The following is a 20,818-nucleotide window of genomic DNA, read 5'->3' as shown; positions in this document are numbered from 1 at the left end:
TCTACTATCTATTTTTCTCTATTGCTCAAATATCAAATTTGAATTATCTTTGGTTCCCCTTTTGCTGGATTCTTGCAGTAAACAAACGACTTCAGTAAAAGTTCCTTAAGGCCGGTATGCACCTCTAGCGAAAAATTTCATTCCCATAAGAAATGCATTGCTATTTATGCTAACGAAATTTTCGGTAGCTTTCAATTTCGTAAGCTGGTACGCACCTCTAATGAAAATTTTTATTCATAACAGGGTTGTCAAAAGCCTATTTTGGAGAGATTTTGACAAGTAATTACAGTAACCATTTTATTGTTTTCAAACGTTTTGCTTGTAACAGTTTTCAATTTTAATTATTTGTGAGTAAAAAATTAAGCGGTCGGTAAAAAATGGAGGATTTGTTTGAGGAATATTTGGATGAATTCGACGATACCTCCTTTACCAGTGAGATGGAATCAACTAGGTATGTATTTGTACGTGAACTTAGTATTGGTCTTTAGATAAAACCAAAAGTTCATTATTTTTGCAGATTCGAAATAAGCTTTGATGAAGACTCGCCAAAATTGTTCACGCCACAATATACCAGCACTAGGTAAATAATTTTTTAACAAATAATTTGATCAACAGAAACATTCTAATATTTTCTACACCAGCAACAAAAAATTTAACAAACGGAGCAAATTTAGTGTTGCTCAAAAGCATGAATTGGCAAAGGCTGTAGAATGCAATCCCATTATTTGGGACCTAAGTCATTCGGGTCATTTCAAAACAGATGCCGTTAATCGGGCATGGAAGACAATTAGCGAAAAGCTCGGAAAACCAAGTTAGTATCAATTAATGCCAGGATTATATATTTTTTTCACGGCGTTCTTATTAATCTACGTATAACACGTGTATATTTATTTATTAGTATCTGAATGTAAATCCACTTGGGCATCGCTTCGGGACAGTAAACGCTACCGAGCTCAGATAAAGCGAAAATCCAAGTCCGGTGACGATGGCGGTGAATTCCTCGATAACCCAGTATTTGTTGATGAAAATGCGAAAGACTGGGAGTTCAGCGAGTCATTAGCCTTTTTGCCAAACATTTCGAAGAAAAGGCGGTAAGTTTCCAAGTTTTGAGGCACCTAAGCCACATTTGTCAAGTAATTTAGTCTTATATTTATCAGCACTTGTACTATCGGTTCAGCGGAAGATTCCAGTCCTACTTCCAGTGATAATATGTTGTCTGGGGGATCGTCTAACTACAAATACGTAAGTGGTAGAAAAACTTCATCCACGTTAAACAGTCATTCCGTTTGTAGCGCATCGAACTATTAATCTGAAATCCTATAAAGCACATATTATACACGTAATGCGCTTTTCAGACTATCAGTTATTCCGGACGACAGTGCTCGTGTCGAACATATCCCATATATTGTGCACATTATAAGTTAAGTCCGAAGGCATAATCGATACTGCTGCATGTTTATGGGATCGATAACACATTTACCGATTATTTAGTCATCGCCGACAAGTCGTATCGATCCGACACACTGTAAGATTCTTTACAAACACCGACATTCCGTCCGGAATAACTGATAGTCTGTAAAGCGCATTAAGGGTGATTCTTTTGAGGTTAGGATTTTCATGCATTAGTATTTGACAGATCACGTGGGATTTCAGACATGGTGTCAAAGAGAAAGATGCTCAGTATGCTTTGACATTTCATCATGAATAGACGAACGATCTGCCACAACGTCGAATTTTCAGTGAATGGGCCCTAGAAAAGTTGGCAGAAAATCCGCTTTTTTATCGACAAATTTTGTTCAGCGATGAGGCTCATTTCTGGTTGAATGGCTACGTAAATAAGCAAAATTGCCGCATTTGGAGTGAAGAGCAACCAGAAGCCGTTCAAGAACTGCCCATGCATCCCGAAAAATGCACTGTTTGGTGTGGTTTGTACGCTGGTGGAATCATTGGACCGTATTTTTTCAAAGATGCTGTTGGACGCAACGTTACGGTGAATGGCGATCGCTATCGTTCGATGCTAACAAACTTTTTGTTGCCAAAAATGGAAGAACTGAACTTGGTTGACATGTGGTTTCAACAAGATGGCGCTACATGCCACACAGCTCGCGATTCTATGGCCATTTTGAGGGAAAACTTCGGAGAACAATTCATCTCAAGAAATGGACCGGTAAGTTGGCCACCAAGATCATGCGATTTGACGCCTTTAGACTATTTTTTGTGGGGCTACGTCAAGTCTAAAGTCTACAGAAATAAGCCAGCAACTATTCCAGCTTTGGAAGACAACATTTCCGAAGAAATTCGGGCTATTCCGGCCGAAATGCTCGAAAAAGTTGCCCAAAATTGGACTTTCCGAATGGACCACCTAAGACGCAGCCGCGGTCAACATTTAAATGAAATTATCTTCAAAAAGTAAATGTCATGGACCAATCTAACGTTTCAAATAAAGAACCGATGAGATTTTGCAAATTTTATGCGTTTTTTTTTTAAAAAAAGTTATCAAGCTCTTAACAAATCACCCTTTATTTTATATAAAATCCTGAAATAGTCAACCTTGTTATCTGAACGGCGAATTAATAACATAATTTTGGACATAAACGTTGTTGAAGCAATGAGCAAGTAGATTATTTTTGATATTAGCGCTAAGTCCATTCTAAAGTATATTAGGCGCTTACTACTATGTAAGCACAACGAAAGACACTAACGGTATGCAAATATTTGCTAATAATTGCATTTTAAAGTCTCGCAGGTCTTCGTTTAAATTCTCATTTTTTTTTATAAAACCGAATTTGTTGAGTAACTTTACCAAACTAAACAATTATTTTGATTTTCTTATTAATGGAAGACTGCGCTGAAGTCCCTGAAAATATTGAGCCAGTAAAAATAAATTTTATATACATTTTCTTTTAATATTGTGTGTATATTTTTATTGCTTATAATTCCATGTTTTAGTTTTGATTAGTTATTTTTATTGGAAGCTTTAATTTTTTATGCTAGAAACAGTTTGGGTCGTTTTCATGTAGCTTCATTAAGATTTAACTGTTAATAGAAATAATTAAAAGTATTTTCGATGTGAGTTAACTTTAACTGAAAATGTTTAGCAGTTATGTTAGCATGTGACACAAGCTCTTTACAAGTCCATTGGCTAATCTTACTCCGATGGAGCTTCATAAAAACAGGGGTTAATGTGATAACACAAAAAATAAACTATAACTTAAGTTATTACATTTGAACATGCAACTTATAATGATTGCAATACAGCAAGAATGGCTAAACTTAATATAATGAAAATATTTCCTAACTGAAAATGTAAATCTTACAAATAAATTAATTAAAAATAAAATAATATAGTTTACTAAAGATATGTATTTTGGATGGACTTTTTGCAAATATCTATAATAGTTATGGAAATTTTCATATTTTTGATTATACTTAAGTTTTGTTTCTAAACAAAAATCGGTAAGAGATATATTACTACACATCTAATAAAATATTGTTACACGATCAATAAATGATAAAATACACAAAAATCAATAAATAAACTATGCATTTTACTCATCAATCTTAATGAAAGAAGATTTATTCCACGGTCATGGAATTCTCGAGATTTGAAGCGAACGCATTCAATTGAGCAAATTATCAAAAAACATCAGAATTTCTACGCCAAATTAGACATTTTTGGTATATCAGAGCGAAATCGATATAAGAAATTGTTCGTTGAAGATGTCTAACAATTTTAATTAATCTTATTTTTCGTTATATTGCTACTAAAAATACTACAGTAGTATTTTAGATGATCACTTGATTTGTTTGTTCTATGTGGCATATCAATTTCTTTTAGATATTAAAGGGATACATAGACTTTTTTTATAATAGAAAAAATACATATAAAAAATATTTCGAGTTTTTTTTTCTAACATTACTACTTATGTTTAGAGGCTGAATACTTTTTTTCTACATCCTTTCTTTATTCCTATATTAATTCGGTGACAACATCATCACCATCCCTAATTGGTGCCTGGAAAGTGGATCCAGTAAATTCAAACATCTGAAAATTCGAAAATTAGTTAATGTAAACAAATATCCATAAATAGTCTCAATACTAACCGATGGTACTCGATTATTACGTAATGTAGCATAATCCGCAAAATCAGTCATATGTGGATCTATTCGACCATGATTGTTTGATGGAATATTCGGATTTGGATTATTTCCTACCATTCCTGGTCCATTACCCCCATGATTACGAGGTTGAATAGTAGCATAGGTATTATCTACAACATGTTGTTGCTCCAACGAGCCACAATGATCCATGGGTACCTAAGAAAACAAAAAATAAATTATATATTTATAGATATAAATGTAGAGACATAATTATATACAAACCTGAATATCTGAATTCGACATATGATCAGGTTCCGAAAAGACCTGCATAGTTAATTCCTGTTCCTCATACAATTTTAGTTTTCTATAGAAGAAAGGAAGAAAGAGAAATTTGTTTTATTTCGGGAAATATAAAATTTAACCAACTGCACAAATTATAACGTCATTTTATCAAGATTCGTCCTTCCATGTGTTCACTTTATGGTCGAACATAGTGTGAACGTAGTAAATTTTTAATTTATCGAAAATATATCTTTGAAATTGCACACTTTACGACATTCTTTTCAGGCACAGATATTATGTAAAAAAATTGTAATTTTAACCATGTATTATTCGACCTTATACACACAAAAAAAATCCGATTCAATCACGAAATTATTGATCCAATTAATTTTTTAATTAAAATGTTTTCAAGCACAGAAATTATAGTATCAAATAAAATGTTAATTGAAAGTAAATTTTTAATTGATTTTTTTTTAACTCTGTTAAGACTTTAATAGGAAAAAATTTCGTGAAAGGGTTTTCTGTGCACTAAACTAAACTTTGCCAAATACTTACTGCTCAATCCATAAAGGATTTTCGGTGGTGTTTAAATCTTCGATTATTTGTTTTTTAATTAAAGCTTCTTTTCGTCTATTCTCAGTAGGCACAGATAGATTCCAATGTTTCAGACAACAACACAACACAATGAAACTGACAACTCCCACAAATAAAACAATAATCAAAGCAACAAGTCCCGCTACTGCTAAATCGAATTCTTCTTGAACGATTGTTATATAGGCAGGAACCACATTTTCAATAGCAAAACCAGCATAATAATCCTACAAAATAAATGGATCCAAAATTAAAATTAGATATTCTATATGGGGACTTCTATTAACTTACCCTTAAATAGTCATAATTTGCATCAATTACTTTAAGAATTTCATCTACTGGTGATATTTGTTGGGTACGTGGATCAACCGCATGAAAATACATATCCGTCCAATCTGCGCGCGTGTGTGACATTGAATCTACATGAACATGAATATCATCGACTATTATACGATGTTGAGTAGCATTGCGTAACTCGGAAACAATTTCTTCTTTTTGTCGCTTAACTTCTTCGAGAGGACGAGAGAGTATTATACGTACAAGTTGGCTGTAATCATAAATCCATACCTACGGCAAGAAGATGTTGGATATAATGATAATAACAATTGCGAAACTATTTATTTTGTGTAATAAATCAAGCTTTGCATACGATTACAAATTCTAAAGAGCTTGTTCCTCGGTATATGCGAATCCTATTTGGGACCTATGTTACAATTAAGTTTGGATTTTTTTGTATTCAACACTCATCTATAAATAATTTATTCAAATTGACTTCAATCTTCGATTCCAATGCCTTATCTCAATACTAGTATTTGAGTTAGCATTTTATAGTACAATTTTTTTTAATTCTAATTTCAATAGCTTTGATTCGCTGGTAGAAATCTATTTGTATTGTTTTTTTTACTTACAATAACTTTTGTTCGAGCCGAACGTTTTGGTTCTTCTATTTCCTGGGCCACAATTTCCAATTCGAAACGATCCTGATTATATTCAGCAACAAAAGCTCCCGTTGTCACCTTACCCTCTTGTGAAATACTAAAAGGACTTGGTACTATAGATCCCATACTCTTCGCGGCTCCAAATTTGTACAAATTTGATGTTGTAATCATATATTCGATATTGGCGTTCTTTCCAGCATCAGCATCTGTGGCATTTACTACAGTTATAGCGGATCCAATGTGTGCCTTCGCATCAACACCTGCATAGTATACTTCTGATTCAAACATGGGAGCATTATCATTCTCATCCAGAACAGTTATCATAACTTTGGCTACTGTATTGTCACGATCCAATGTTTTGATGGAAAATGCAGCCCGTTCTTCATCGGATATATGTAGATCACGTTTGATACTTGCCAATATATATAGGGTATAAAAATCTGTAACTTCTCTATCCAATGTTTTGTTGGTATATATATCTCCCGTTGTTTTATCCACAGCAAATGCTCCGTCTTCGTTGCCCAACAACATATAATAGTAAACATCTCTATTGTGTTTATTTCTTGCGACTGCTTGAATTTTGCCAATCTTTATATTACGCTCATTATTTTCCATGACCATAATTTTATATGGATTGCTAGCGTCTGCAAATTCAGGTCTATTTTCATGGGCATCTATTATACTAATAGTAAGGAAACGTAAAGTTTCGAATGGCTTTGGATTGCCATTATCGCGAGCTACCAAAATTAAATCGTAGCTAAAAATATAGTAAAATGAAATCAACATTTGGTCCATTGTTATTTGCGCAATTAGACTTACTTTTCCTTGTCTTTTCGATGAAGATCACTGTTTGTTCTTAATTCCCCTGTTTCGGCATCGATTTTGAACTCATCTGTTTCTTGAAGGTTTTGATCTTTGACTTGTAAATGATAAAATATTTCACCATTTTCATCCGAATCATTATCGGCTGCTTTCACGGTTAATATTAAATAGTCCTTTGGTACAATATCCTATAAGAAAACCACAATATAGTTTCCCATTACTGCAAGGATTTTCTTTTACTTGTACTTACCCCTGGAATTTCAATGGTGGCATTAGATAATGCTGGATTGAGGAAGACAGGCCGATGTTGATTAACACCTTTAATATTAACAACAACTTTGGTGGTTGCCTCTGCGGAACCATGACCAAGTTCATCGCGGGCAGCAATTATCAATTCGTATACACCTTTTTGTCCATTGAGACTTTTTGCAGGGTAAAGAATACCACTTTGAGGATCTAATCGGAACAATTGTTCATCATTCCCCGATATTATGTTGTAACGAACTTCTCCAAATATGCCCTCATCCAAATCGAAAGCTTTAACCTGTAAAATAGCAGCTGGGGGATTTAGAGCAGCATTCTCAGCCACTGTAGATGTATACTCTTTTTGTGTAAATTCGGGATCATTATCGTTAACATCCAAAACATTTAAATGAATCTAAGCAAAAGAAAAAAAATATTCTATAGAACCTCCTGACATTGGGTGGATCACTAATTTATGTTATCTTACCGCTGCCGAGGTGGATTTTGACACCGGATTTGGGGCTTTGTCCTTTGCTACCACGGTTAATGTAATCTGTTTGACTTTCTCACGATCCAGTATCGAAGAATTTGCAACTCGTATATTGCCCGTATACGAATCAATGTTAAAATATTTATTATTTTCCCCTATAAGAGTATAGGTGATTTCTCCAAAAGCTCCAAGATCTTTATCGAAAGCTTCAACTTTTCCAGCCACAGTTCCATCGGGAGTATTTTCGGTTATATTGAAAAAGTACTCAGTTTGAGTAAACTGAGGTTCATTATCGTTTATATTGATAACATCAACAATAACATCCGCCGTTGACGTTAGAGGTGGTATACCAGTATCACTCACAGTGGCAACAAATTTCACCTCCTTTATTGTCTCATAGTCAAGACGTTTTGTCAATGTAACTACTCCAGTAGTTTTATTAATTTCGAAATATTCGTTTTCAGAGATATCATATTCTCCTATGGTAGAATCTTCGTCATAAGCCTGAAGAGTAGTAAGAATAGTCCCAATAGGCTGTTCTTCAACCATTTGAACCTTGATTATTGGGGTTTCTGGGGTCCAAGGCAAACTGAATTTCTGTAGAAAGAAAGTGAAACATATTTATGAAATGTAATGCTTTGTATCAAATATTAAAACAAAAATCTTACAATAATTTCGAATATTAACGAAATTAATTGCACCAATGTCTTCAATCACGAAAATGATAGTATCAATCACAATTGGGTATAAAAAATACTTGTTTAAAAATTAATTGGTCTCATTAACAAATTTTCATTTTTTTATTGATTCAATTAAAAATTTAATTGATGTTGATTGCAAAACTCTTTTAATTTTTTAATTAAAAACGTAACTATTTTCAATTACTTCCTCAACTGACTAGTGGGTTTAGTTTGATTAAAAAATTAATTGTTTGAAATAAATTTTTAATTAAAAATTATTTTTAATTAAAAAATCATGCACAGTAGAGATAAATAAAATTAAAATATGATTGACAGATTGGTTATACAATTAATCTCTTCGAATATTTTTAATATGATTTTTTAATGGATAACTGACCGGAGCGCAATATACAAATTTATATCGGCTCAGCCATCCATCTTCCGCTGCCGGTGGCAAAAATTCTGTGTTAGTCTCTGCCTAAAAAATGGGTTGACTTCATTCTCTGTTTCAGGTATATGTGCAGAGAATGAAGACGCGTTGTCGATTATATCCAACACTATTTTTGAATATTCGACACTGATTATATCGGCTCATCTCAACTGTAACCGACAATAATGGAGAAATATTTGTATACATCTAATTCTTGCTTTTTCTTAAAAAAAATAATAATAAAATTAAAATTAATATTTCCCCCAAAAATCAATATTACAGCACAGAAATATTAATTTTTTTTTTATTATTCTGTGGTATCATCTCATGAGTGATACACAATTCAAACAAATTTTTTTGGATGTGTTTATTTATTTTTTACTGACATTGTAGCTATTTTTATATATTTGTTGTTACTTTTGGGCTAGTGAAGCTACCTTACCAATAATTGTACCAGGCTCACAGAAAAAAATATCACCAAAATTATTTCCAATTAAAAAGTTAATTGAAGTTTAAAATTTTGTCTATTAATAAATTAATTGTTACAATTAACTTTTTAATCAAGATAGAAGCATTAAATTAATTAAGTCGATGATTAAACATTTTTAATTAAAAAATTAATTGATACAAATAACACATTAATCAAACTAGGAAGACTAAAAAAGTGATGAAAATTTGTGTAATTTTTAAATTAAAAATTTATTCAAAAAATTAATTTTTTAATCAAACTAAAAACACAAAGTCAGATACGAAAGTAATTAAAAATAGTCACGTTTTTAATTCAAGAAATTTAATGAGTTTTGCAATCAACATCAATTAAATAAAAAAATCAATTAATTTTTTTATCAAATATTTTGTATGCCAAATTAAAACTGTGATTGATACGACCATTTTCGTGATTGAAGACATTTCAATTAAAAAATTAATTGCATCTATTAATTCCGCGATTGAACCAGACAATTTTTTTTTTGTGTGCATTTTACACAAAATATATGTATATGCATAATTAAAATGTGTCGTTGACAAGGCATATTAAATGTGCCTTGTGTCAGTCACATTTTAAATATGCGTTGTATATTTTGTGTAAAATGCCTATTTCGGAATATGAATTTGGAAAATTACAAATTTTAACTATAAATATTTTCATAATTCTTTTGAAAGCATCCATTTTAAATCCATACCATTTGAAAATGCATCTCGAAGAGGTAATTCCAACTACTACATGTATATCAATTTGTAACAAAATTATAATAATTCTAGGTTGTAACACATTTGCAACAGCCAATCGATCCCTCATCGATGTTTTGGCACCATATATTGGTATTGTTAATATCTATATTACTAATTATAAAATTTCTTGCTGGATATACAACATTAGCTGCAAATACAATTGCCATGTAAGTAATATTAAAATGCTTGTGTGTGGGAAAATGTTTTGTAAGGTCGGTTTTCTCAATCTCTAGTTTTAATTTATCTGGGTGATAAAACAGTAAATTCAGCCACCAGGGTAATATACATATCTTTTGATTAAATGTTAATTACTAGTTGAGAAAACTTTTCAAAATTTTTTCCTAATGTACTATAACTTCTTTTAATTATGTCATCTCTCGCAGATTTCCTATACTTACAGAGGCTTTACCCCATCTCTTAATACCTCCAATAATAGCTCAAACCCTAGATCATGTTCTATTAAATTTGATTGAGATACTATTAGGATATTTTACATTATACTATTATGCACCAACAACGAACAGTAAAGTTAGTGTATTAGTAATATTTCTAACGTGTATGACCATGAAAATTGTTGCAGCAATAGCCACATTGTAAGTAGCATTTAATAATTATTGAATCGTTATGTTTTTCGTATGAAATGTTTAGGAAACCCCCACGATTTGAAAACGAAATTATACAAAAAAAAAAAGACAATTATGGACGGCTCAAACTTCGACTGTGCTTAAACTTATATAGCCATAAAGGTCCTTCAAGTTTTTACACTTGATCACTACCAATTGTACTCTCTGTTGAACCAAATTGATTGTTCCATAAAATATAATTTTTTTTTTTCATCGTTTTTGCTACTGCAAATGCACCACTATCTTTTAGTGGTGTATTTACAGTATTTAGTCTGCGTTAGGAATACTTTTTTATTTCCTATCTATTTTTGTTAGATATACATTTATCCCATAATATTTAAATGAACAATAGACCCTTTAGATCACATAAATCGAAGAGTTGAAGCGTACATCCGACTTTTTTTCAATAATTTCAGTAAATCTCCTTTCAAAGTTTATTCTTTTATTTTCAGAAATTTATACTCTGATTTTTACCAACAATTGAAAACGCCCAAGTATCTTTTAGCCACAGACTCTGAGGAATCTTTAGAACAAAATGATAAATTCCTAAATATACAAACATTTGATTGAAATAGACAAAAAAAAACTTACCGGAGCAATTTCATTAACATCAATAATTTGGATAATTAAAAGACCCATGCCTTGTTGTACCGTAGGTGCTGTACTATCCGTTACTAAAACATTTATGCGTATTACCTAAAAATTTTAGAAACCAAAATAAAAAAATAAAAAAAAAAGAAAATATTCAAATTTTTTTATGTACTTACAGCAAATAAATTCCTATTCAATTTCTTACTAACGGCTACACTGCCATTGCGTTTTACTGTAAAGTATTCATTAAATTGCTCACTATTTTCAACCTCGTTGCCATCTTTGTCCACGGCGGTAATATTAACTCCAACAAATTCCAAAGCATCTCTTGATGATACATCGGGATCGATGGCAACCAATGTATAAAAAACTGTACCCACTTTGGTATCCTCACGAACCTGATTTAATTTTTTTTTATTTAGTATAGCTTACTGAATATGATTGTGGTTTAAAACAAACCTCAGCATGTTGTGTGGCTGGTGTAAAATAAGGATCCTTATCGTTACTATTTAAAATATCCACAGTTAAAGTTGCAGTACCAGATAGACTAGGAGTTCCCATATCCATTGCAATTACTTCAATCTGATATGTATTACGTTTATCATAGTCCAATTTCCGTGAAACAAATACTTCACCAGTATTCTCATCTATGCGAAAATCATCGAAACTTCCCTGTTGTATTCGATATCTACAAATAGTTAATATTGTTTATATTAATCTGCATACATAGATGCGTTAACATTTGTAATCACTTTAATTGAGCATTTATTCCTGAATCTAAATCTTCAGCTTGCAGTTTATCTACACTGCGTCCAATTTCAGAGTTTTCCTCTACATCGGCCTTGTATTCATTGAACAAAAATCTGGGTTTGTGATTGTTGACATCTCTGACAGTTATATTTACCATACAGTTGGCAGTAAATATACCATCATTAGCCTCAACGGCAAACACAAGATTATCATTGTTCAAATGAGTAACATCCAAAGTAGCATTGGGACGAATGGTAATGTGCCCCGTTTCTTTGTCTATAGTAAACGTATCGTGGATGTGTTTATCACCAACAATGCTAAAACGAAGGAAATATTTATTTTAACAATCGCATAGATTTTTTATGAGCTATATAGTTTGCCTACCTATAGGTTATATCGGATACTGTGTCGGCATCACGAGCCTTTACTATTAATGCTGCATCAAATGCATGGGAACCTTCATCAACGGAAGCCCTATAATGAGGACTTTCACATATGGGTGGGGAATCATTGGCATCAGTTACAGATATACGCAATGAAACAACAGTGTTTTGTCCCCGTCCTTCATCATCTCGGGCCTAGTGGGTGAAATAAGATTATATCGATAAAGCTTAGTTGTGATAATCTATCTAACAGTTTACATACATTATAAGCCAGAAAATAAGTGTGCTCTGTTTCATAATCTAAACAGTTTTTAGTGGTCTCTGGTAGGGTATCTGCCATCAATTCATTATTAACATCAATGGCATCGGGAGGAGTCTTTATTAACTTGTATTCGAAATTGGCATCATTATTTACTTCATCTTCGTTTTGGTAACTCATCAAAAAGTCGCCCACTTGTCGCCTTTTTCGCCCATTTGTAGATCTTTTTTTATTGCAATCGGCCAGCGTTATTACACCAGTCTTTTCATTAACATCAAATAATTCAGCACCATTGCCCGATAAATGATAACGTATGCCGGCATCGCCATAACTACCCGAATCTATATCTTTTGCTGTTATTGTAGTGATATATTGGCCTGGCAAGGCAGACTCGGATATTGATCCTGAATATGACTGTTCTTCAAACATGGGTTTGTTGTCGTTTACATCTAACACTGATACGGTAATAGTGGCTGTGGAGCTAAGTTTGGGATTTGTATCGGTTTCTTCGGCTATAACCAAAACAATGAATTTCCTTTGATTTGGATTTTCATAGTCTAAACTTCCATTTGCCACACGAATGTGAACCTGAGAGAAACCTGTCACCAACTTGGGTTCCACCTCGAAAACATCAGAAACATCTTCTAAACGTAATGAAAACTTGGAATTTATACCAACATCCCGATCGGTAACATTCATATCCAAAGCCAAGGGGGTTCCTGTAGCGGTATTTTCTGGCAATGATACCTCGTATTCCTTGCTGTTGAAAGTTGGTGGTGAATCATTCACATCACGTATGGTGATTGTTACTATTGTAGTACTACTTTCCATGAGATCATTACTTGGTACGCCATTTACAATCTCCCGTGCTCGAACAGTTAATTTTATTATACCCGAACCGTCGGGTAAAGCTTCACGATCTAATGGTTTAGCTGTTCGTAATTCTCCTGTGTGTTCATCCAATAAAAAATAGTCCATGGGATCTAAGGAAATACAATATTAGTTGAGTAATTTGCAAAAAGTTTTTCCATGCAACCTACTTGTTAGAAGATCATAGACAATTTTTCTGGGTTCTCCTGTGTCTCCATCTCGAGCTTGTATCTTCAGAACTAATGTATTTATGGGACTATCTTCGTCTATCACTTTCGATTTATATTCCAAGAAAACCGGTGGCTTGTCTTGAATGTCTTTAACTCGAACCTCAAAATGTGTTTGTGTTTGATGAACACCATCCTAAAATTTACAAATTCGTATGCACAATAAATTATTGGGTCCCGGGAATATGGGTCACACAAAAAAAAAACCTACTGTCGCTTCTATTATGAAATGATATATAGTATGTTGGTTGTAGTTCAAGGCTTCATTTAAGGAAACATTAGCGGTAAGGATGGTGGGTTCACGTGTTATAATATCCAAACGGAACCTAAGAAGAAAAAAAAAACAGCTCACCATCATAATTTTTCTTTCGTGGCATTTATTTTACTTACTTCTCGCAGGCATCTGGTGATTGTGGTTGAGCAATACATTTTATGTCTAAACTTTCGCCAACAATGTCACGATCCTTGACTAAAATAGAACTGAAAATCACTGTCCCAATTGGTGTATCTTCGGAGACATCCACGCCGTAAGGGGTCTATATAAAATCGAGGAATAATTGAAAACTACCCACACAAACAAACCATATATCTTACATTGAAAAACTCTGGTGGATTATCATTTTCATCAGATATTATAAATATCAGTGGTTGCTGCACAACATTATCCAAATCGGATTCTCCATCTTCACTTACTTGATCTCTTATAGTAACCCAAAATGTTACACTTTCTTTTTCCTCACGATCAAGAGGTTTTATCAAGGTTATTTTACCTGAAGTTGGATCAACTTTAAAGTGATCAGATACTATTGACCCAAATGTGACGTTGCTTTTCTCAGGATCGGATGCTTCTAATTGGTATACGACTGTTCCAACTGGAGTATTTTCAGAAAGAACCAAGTTGTCTTTAAAATTAAGCAATACAGGTGGAAAATTCGTTTCGCCTAGCAATAAGAAGGGAGAAAAATATAAAAATTTCTCAAAATGCAAATTGAAAAAAAAAAAAAAAATACTTACAAATTATTAATACACTATTGGCTAGGAGTAGCAGAAGATATATCAGAGTTCTATTTTTAGGCATTTTTATGTTAGAATCGTCATTTACGGCAATTTACTTCTATATTTTGTAAAAATAGATAAAAGAACAAGGATTATCAAAAGAAAAATAAAAAAATAAATTAATTGCCCATAAATATTAAGGGCTCAATCTATGTTTCAATTAAATACTAAAAAGTTAATGCAGCAGTGGTTCATCTTCACAATGTTGGTGATAACTTGTTAACGGCCAAAGTCTCAAGGGGGAATATCCCAAGAATAATAAACGACCTTGAATTTTTTGAAAATCGACTTTTAATGAAGTTCAAAAACAAAAAGTTCCGATTGATAAACGCGATATATACAGACATACAGTACATATTAATATGAAAAATTATCAAAATTTTCACATGGCGTATCGGTATAATTACATCTCTTTTTATTATGAACTTAGAAATTCTTGATTTTTTTAAATTTATTTATTTATTTATTTTGTTTGCATTCACACACTACAAAATTAACTCTTTTAGTTATCGTGTGTGATTTGTAATGATTTAGTTTATATATATATATATATATATATATATATATATATATATATATATATATATATATATATATATATATATATATATATATATATATATATATATATATATATATATATATATATATATATATATATATATATATATATATATATATATATATATATATATATATATATATATATATATATATATATATATATATATATATATATATATATATATATGTAGGAAACTTTCTTTTGATTTTTATTTATAATGAAGTTTATTGAATAATTTCCTTCCAAGTAGTAAAAATAATAAAGGATGAGTTAATTCACTTAAAATTATGCTTAAAGACTACTTCTTTTCTCGTTCACGGTCTAAGAGAGAGTGTTTTTGAGGAAGACTATACAAGTACTAGTAAGCGTCAAGTTACTGTTCACTGTCTGTCTCTGTATGCAACAAGGTTGCCATCCTACAACCGGCCCTCCTGACGGCAATACGCCCCGGATTGCAGAACCCACGGCTTCATGTTCTCAGCTACCGTCGATGTTCTGTTGGGTCCCTCATGCTCTCCGACTTTCTCCACTTCGTACCTTCCATGTCGTGACACTCTCGTTATCTTGTATGGTCCCAAAAATTTACCTCTCAGCTTTAAACCAGTACCAAACTGGGTACGCTTAATCGCGACCAGATCATTCTCCTTATACACGGTCTCTGGCTTTCGTCTTTCATTGAAGGTTTTGCAATTCTCATTCTGAATAGCGGTTATATTCTCTCTTGCCGAAGTTCTCACTTCCTCTCTTTCCTGGCAAAAATCCATCATCAATTCCGCTTCTAGAATTTCTCTCAAGTCAGGGTTCTCTTCACGTCTCATCTCAACTCCGGTTAACAATTTGAATGGTGACACCTTAGTACTTCTTGGTGGTGTACTATTTATCATCATCTGCACTTTACGGACGTGCTTATACCAACTCTTTGGGTCTTCTTGGCAACATTTCGCAATCATGGGTACTACAATTCGATGTATCCTCTCGACTTGACCATTGCCTCTAGGTACCCCTGTCGCTATCATCAAATGCTGTATTCCAGCTTCTTCGCAATACTTCTCAAAATTCGTGGACGTAAATGCTGTCCCGCGATCCGTAATTATCCGAACTGGATTTCCAAATATAGCAGCCTGTCTCTCTAGACATTCTAAAACAGCGTTAGTATCCGTTGACTTTGTGGGATAAAGCCACACAAACTTCGTGAATGCGTCTATAACAACTAAAATGTGATTATAAGCCTTACTCGTCGTTTCCATTGGTCCAACATGATCAATGTGATAGGTTTCCAAAGGTCGGGCTTCTTTATCAATCGGATTCAAAAATCCTTCCTTTCTTCCACTCTTAGCGTCCGTGATGATGCACTGCACACAACTTCGCACGATCCTCTCAACTTTCTGGGTAAGTCCTGGAATAAAATATTGTTTTTGCACTAAATCTTTTGTCTTGGTCACCCCAAAGTGACCTTGTTTATGCGCCATCGTTATTATCTCGTCTTCCATTTGATGTGGAACCACTATTAATTCCGTTGTAGGGTCTTTGAAAATTACACCATTCTTCAAATAATAGTCCTCATAAGGACCCTTCTCCAAAACAGATCTTACAGCTCTTGTCCATTCGTCCTTCAACTGGGCATCTTTAAGTCTATGACTCAAACTGCTCTCCACCAAAAGACACGACACCCTACTCAATGCATCTACGTGCCTCATCTTGGTTCCGGATCGGTGTTCAATCTTGTAATCAAAGTCTTGTAAAACATTGCCCATCTAGAAACTCGTGGTGGAACATCAGCTTTACTCATTGTCATCTTAAATGCGTTACAATCGGTAATAATTTTAAATGGTATCCCCAATAAATAAATGCGCCATTTTTTCAGAGCTTCTACGATTGCAAGAACTTCCAACTCGTAGGAGTGGTACCTTTCTTCATACGGCTTGGTTCTTCGACTCATAAATTGTATCGGATGCATCTGCTGATCCTCTGAGTCCTTCTGCAAAAGCATTGCATCATATCCAAACTTACTCGCATCCGCATGTACCTCAGTAACAGCATTCGGATTAAATAATTTCAACACAGGTGCACTCACAAGAGCATCTTTCAATTGTTGACACGCAGCCAAAACTTCATCGGTTATCTTAAATGTTGTCTTCTTTCTCAATAAATCCGTCAACGGCTTCGCAATAATTGCATATTCACAAATGAATCTTCGAAAATACGTCGTTAGTCCAAGAAATCGTTCTACGGTCTTACGATCAGACGGCACTGGGAAATTCTTAACTGAAATAATCTTATCCTCATCAGGCCTAATAGAACTATCTTCTATGACATATCCCAAGAAATGCACTTTCGTTCTCAAAATTTGACTCTTCCTCCACTTTATCTTTAATCCGCTCAAAGACGCTCTCTCCAAAACTAATTCCAATTTTTGCAACCCTTCTATCATATCCTTGGCTGGAATAATGATATCGTCCATGTACACTACTATCGTACCATCTTGTATCAAATCTTGTAACACAGCAAAAATAAATCTTGTAAACACAGCAGGAGAATTTGTAATGCCAAATGGGACATACCGAAATTCGTATTGCCCATTGTGCGTTACAAACGATGTGTACTTCCTAGACGACTTTTCCATAGGTACGTGAAAAAAACCATTCACTAAATCCAATGTCGTATACACCTTGGCACTCTGCAACTTATCAAGTACATCGTCAATTAAAGGCATTGGGAAATGATCTCGAATTATCTTCTCATTCAGCTTTCGATAGTCGCAGCATAGTCGCTTTGACCCGTCTTTCTTTGAAACTAATACCACTGGGGAAGCATATTCTGATGTGCTCGGCACTATGATCCCTTCATGCAACCAATGCTTTACTTGTTGCTCCACTATTTCCTGATCGGAAATCGGCATTCGTCTTGCGCGTTGGTAAATTGGTGTATCGTCTTTTAAAATCAATTTCATCTCAATCGGGCTTTTCACACCACTTCTTGGTTTATACCCATTCACTAATTTTTTCACGTTTGTCAAAATGTCTCCATCTAGATGACCCAGATCAACATCATCATCATCTCCGTGGTCTACTTCAAAATTAAGGCAAATGCTACCAAATTCTTCCAAAAATAGATTTCTCTCTGATGGTTTTCGAATTGTAATTTCTCCATCTTTCATGGTCATTTCAGTTCTCAAAAGTAGGCTATTTCCAATCATTATCGAATGATTTACGTCACGCTCAGCGACGATATAAAACGTAACATCGAAATTCTCGCCATCTATAATTATCTCAGAATTAAAACGACCCATCGTAGCAATTCCACTGTCGCCTATGCCTCGTAGCACCACTTTCTCTGGCACAAAATTCACTTCGCCAAGTAGGAATAACGTATCAAACCTCATTATGCAAATGTCACATCCAGTATCAATTAAAGCAGACAACTCCTTGCCTTTTATAGTCACGTCTTTAAAAATTAAATTCGAACCTTTCTGCACCATGTTCGCTTGTCTCTTCTCATTCGTCTCAGGTCCTTGTTTCACTTCTTCACATTCAAATGAACGATGTCCATATTTTTGGCATTTAAAACATTTGTAATCTTTAACAGAACAATCTTTAGCCAAATGTGACTTTCCACCGCATTTAAAACATTTCCTCTGGTCTTGCGTCTTTTCGACATGTCCACTATTATTCTTCGCAGCACTCGAATTAGAAAATTTCGCTCTATTTAATGATTGAGGATTTTGTCTAATTTTCTCATAAATCGAAATTTGCTTTTTAAGGCCCCTTATGTCATTCGCCTCGTATAGCACTGTCTTGCCGACTCTGGAATCCGGAATACCTTCAATGAAATATTCAATTATACTTTTTTCGTCTACGTCAGATTGTTTTGCTATCTCCATCATGCTATACAAATAAACAAGCAAGCTCTCATCTTTCTGCAAACGTCGGTTACGCAGTTTGTTATGAACTTGAGCCGCCGATAACGTCGAACCAAATTCTGCTAACAATGACTGCTTTAACAACTCCCAGTTGGTTATACCTCTTTGACTTCGTATGAATGACTTTGCCGCACCAATTAGCAATTGCTTACCATAAACAAATTTTTGCAAATTAGACCAACTAACAATTTCGGCCAATTCCTCAAATTCTTGTAGCCATTGGTCAATATCGGGTGACGAAGTTCCATTAAATTCAGTCAGGCTATCTTTAACTTCTTTTAGGGTATACATACTCTTCGCAACAGAATCTTCTCGAACAAAGCCATGCAGTGGGCTCTGGTCCTCCAAGGAATTACAGTCATCTTGCCGCTCACCATCGTCAACGGTCATCTCAGTCCGTAAATCCAACTCAAAATGTCTTAACAATCTTTCTTGTAATTCGGCCTTTAAGCCCTGCGTACTTAATCCCAACTCTGCTAATTTCCCTCTCAAAGCCTCCACAGTCATCCCTAAAACACTCTCTCGGTCCATGTCCGACATTTTTATCAATTATTTAACTTATAATGAAATCAAAATTGACAAAATAATTTTAGGAAATATAGATAATTAAAATCAATTTAAAATTCAAAAATTATACAAAGCAAAATAAAACTAGAATACTCTCACCAATATTCTCTACAAAATTAAATTCGTCTTTACAAAGCATAAATCAACATAGACATCAAAACAGCTCTGCTTCCTTCACTCCGTTCTGCTTGCGTCTTTGCTTTTGCGCACACACAGCAAAATCTCTTCTCTCAACACGGCAAACTTCTCTGTACCACGGCAAAATTCTTCTCAATACCACGGCAAAATTCTTCTCAATACCACGGCAAAATTCTTCTTCTTGACAACAGCAATTAAGCTCTTCACTAACACAGCTAAACGCTCTTCACAAATACAGCTTACAACAGCTCTTCACAAACTCGGCAACACGGCCCTTCACAATACAGCTCACAAGCTTTTCCCAAGTACAGCAACAAAACTTTTTCGCCCTTAAGCAGTTTTCTTCTTTCTGGATTCTTCTTTATTTTCGGCAAACTTCTCAGCCGTTTTTTCAAACTTTTTCGTCTCGGCAACACAAACTCTATTTTTTAGTGTACATACAATGGCGTGATGCACATAAAAAATGGTCTCTCTCACACACTCTGTCTCTCTCTTATCTCGACCAACCCTTATTTTCAAAAAGTAACGACGTTTTCAACCAACTACTTGTGCTTCACTCATACACACACATATGTCCATCGATGTTAGTGATCGCTTTAGCTTCAATCTGAATTTCACAACAAGACTGTCTGTGCATGCCCGCGCAAAATGCCTTCGAGATTCTTGTTTCAGTGAATTTCACAACTCAATAGCAAACTTTTTGTTGTTGTTGGTTCTTTATTGTCTTACTATGCTTAACACAGAGTTTTACTATGTTACTTTTTATAATTGCTTCTTTTTCACAACTTCACAAAATTCTTTTTGGTCGAGTCTCTTTAATTAACAAACATAAGCTTTTTCTTTTTCTTTTCGTCTCAGCTTCTTAGTCTTTTCACCACACAATTCAATAGAATTACTCGACTCCTTTATCCCGGACGAGCCCCCAAAGTTTGTAGGAAACTTTCTTTTGATTTTTATTTATAATGAAGTTTATTGAATAATTTCCTTACAAGTAGTAAAAATAATAAAGGATGAGTTAATTCACTTAAAATTATGCTTAAAGACTACTTCTTTTCTCGTTCAC

General features: G+C 33.8%; 3 protein-coding genes across 9 annotated transcripts in view; 2 read left to right on the top strand and 1 right to left on the bottom strand.

Moving 5' to 3' along the window:
* The first annotated feature begins 275 nt into the window (after positions 1-275).
* LOC142237409 (uncharacterized) lies at positions 276-1,323 on the top strand. Its single transcript, XM_075308712.1, has 5 exons — positions 276-451; positions 518-580; positions 642-811; positions 899-1,091; positions 1,158-1,323. Exons 1-5 carry the CDS (start codon positions 378-380, stop codon positions 1,306-1,308), a joined length of 651 nt encoding a protein of 216 aa, XP_075164827.1. The 5' UTR covers positions 276-377; the 3' UTR covers positions 1,309-1,323.
* A 1,562-nt stretch (positions 1,324-2,885) lies between these two features.
* The window catches only part of Cad87A (cadherin 87A), a 28,906-nt gene continuing 10,973 nt past the window's right edge, over positions 2,886-20,818 (bottom strand). For all 5 annotated transcript variants that reach the window (XM_075289214.1, XM_075289213.1, XM_075289215.1 and 2 more), the window contains exons 2-21: positions 14,525-14,624; positions 14,105-14,451; positions 13,901-14,046; positions 13,722-13,836; positions 13,454-13,646; positions 12,417-13,396; positions 12,156-12,349; positions 11,774-12,088; positions 11,481-11,709; positions 11,198-11,419; positions 11,022-11,126; positions 7,465-8,064; positions 6,985-7,392; positions 6,732-6,922; positions 5,883-6,669; positions 5,266-5,541; positions 4,939-5,201; positions 4,384-4,465; positions 4,105-4,317; positions 2,886-4,045 (exon numbers count right to left, since the gene is read on the bottom strand). In XM_075289214.1, coding sequence (XP_075145329.1) covers positions 3,971-4,045; positions 4,105-4,317; positions 4,384-4,465; positions 4,939-5,201; positions 5,266-5,541; positions 5,883-6,669; positions 6,732-6,922; positions 6,985-7,392; positions 7,465-8,064; positions 11,022-11,126; positions 11,198-11,419; positions 11,481-11,709; positions 11,774-12,088; positions 12,156-12,349; positions 12,417-13,396; positions 13,454-13,646; positions 13,722-13,836; positions 13,901-14,046; positions 14,105-14,451; positions 14,525-14,588 — 5,805 coding nt within the window. In that variant the 5' untranslated portion in view covers positions 14,589-14,624 and the 3' untranslated portion in view covers positions 2,886-3,970. The remainder of the gene's footprint in view (positions 4,046-4,104; positions 4,318-4,383; positions 4,466-4,938; positions 5,202-5,265; positions 5,542-5,882; positions 6,670-6,731; positions 6,923-6,984; positions 7,393-7,464; positions 8,065-11,021; positions 11,127-11,197; positions 11,420-11,480; positions 11,710-11,773; positions 12,089-12,155; positions 12,350-12,416; positions 13,397-13,453; positions 13,647-13,721; positions 13,837-13,900; positions 14,047-14,104; positions 14,452-14,524; positions 14,625-20,818) is intronic.
* On the top strand, positions 9,365-11,225 carry LOC142220213 (uncharacterized). Of its 3 annotated transcripts, XM_075289220.1 has the most exons (5): positions 9,365-9,433; positions 9,739-9,782; positions 9,838-9,974; positions 10,191-10,400; positions 10,883-11,225. In XM_075289220.1, exons 2-5 carry the CDS (start codon positions 9,768-9,770, stop codon positions 10,998-11,000), a joined length of 480 nt encoding a protein of 159 aa, XP_075145335.1. In that variant the 5' UTR covers positions 9,365-9,433; positions 9,739-9,767; the 3' UTR covers positions 11,001-11,225. The 3 variants fall into 3 exon arrangements, with proteins under 3 accessions (XP_075145335.1, XP_075145334.1, XP_075145333.1); XM_075289219.1 differs by lacking the exon at positions 9,365-9,433 and having other exon boundaries at positions 9,507-9,782; positions 9,859-9,974; XM_075289218.1 differs by lacking the exon at positions 9,365-9,433 and having other exon boundaries at positions 9,520-9,782.

This window comes from Haematobia irritans, chromosome 1, assembly GCF_050003625.1.
Source record: "Haematobia irritans isolate KBUSLIRL chromosome 1, ASM5000362v1, whole genome shotgun sequence".
Lineage (NCBI taxonomy): Eukaryota > Metazoa > Arthropoda > Insecta > Diptera > Muscidae > Haematobia > Haematobia irritans.
The sequence above is the reverse complement of the archived record's forward strand: the minus strand, read 5'-3'. Positions and strand labels throughout refer to the sequence as shown.

What these genes read in the sequence shown, in the direction of transcription:
- LOC142237409 (XM_075308712.1), top strand. Translation starts at nt 378, where the DNA reads ATGGAGGATTTGTTTGAGGAATATTTGGATGAATTCGACGATACCTCC. An exon ending in AGTGAGATGGAATCAACTAG is followed by an intron (nt 452 to 517) that starts GTATGTATTTGT and finishes TTATTTTTGCAG; the next exon opens with ATTCGAAATAAGCTTTGATG. An exon ending in AACATTTCGAAGAAAAGGCG is followed by an intron (nt 1,092 to 1,157) that starts GTAAGTTTCCAA and finishes TATATTTATCAG; the next exon opens with CACTTGTACTATCGGTTCAG.
- LOC142220213 (XM_075289218.1), top strand. Translation starts at nt 9,666, where the DNA reads ATGCCTATTTCGGAATATGAATTTGGAAAATTACAAATTTTAACTATA. An exon ending in TGAAAATGCATCTCGAAGAG is followed by an intron (nt 9,783 to 9,837) that starts GTAATTCCAACT and finishes TAATAATTCTAG; the next exon opens with GTTGTAACACATTTGCAACA. An exon ending in GTTGCAGCAATAGCCACATT is followed by an intron (nt 10,401 to 10,882) that starts GTAAGTAGCATT and finishes TTTTATTTTCAG; the next exon opens with AAATTTATACTCTGATTTTT.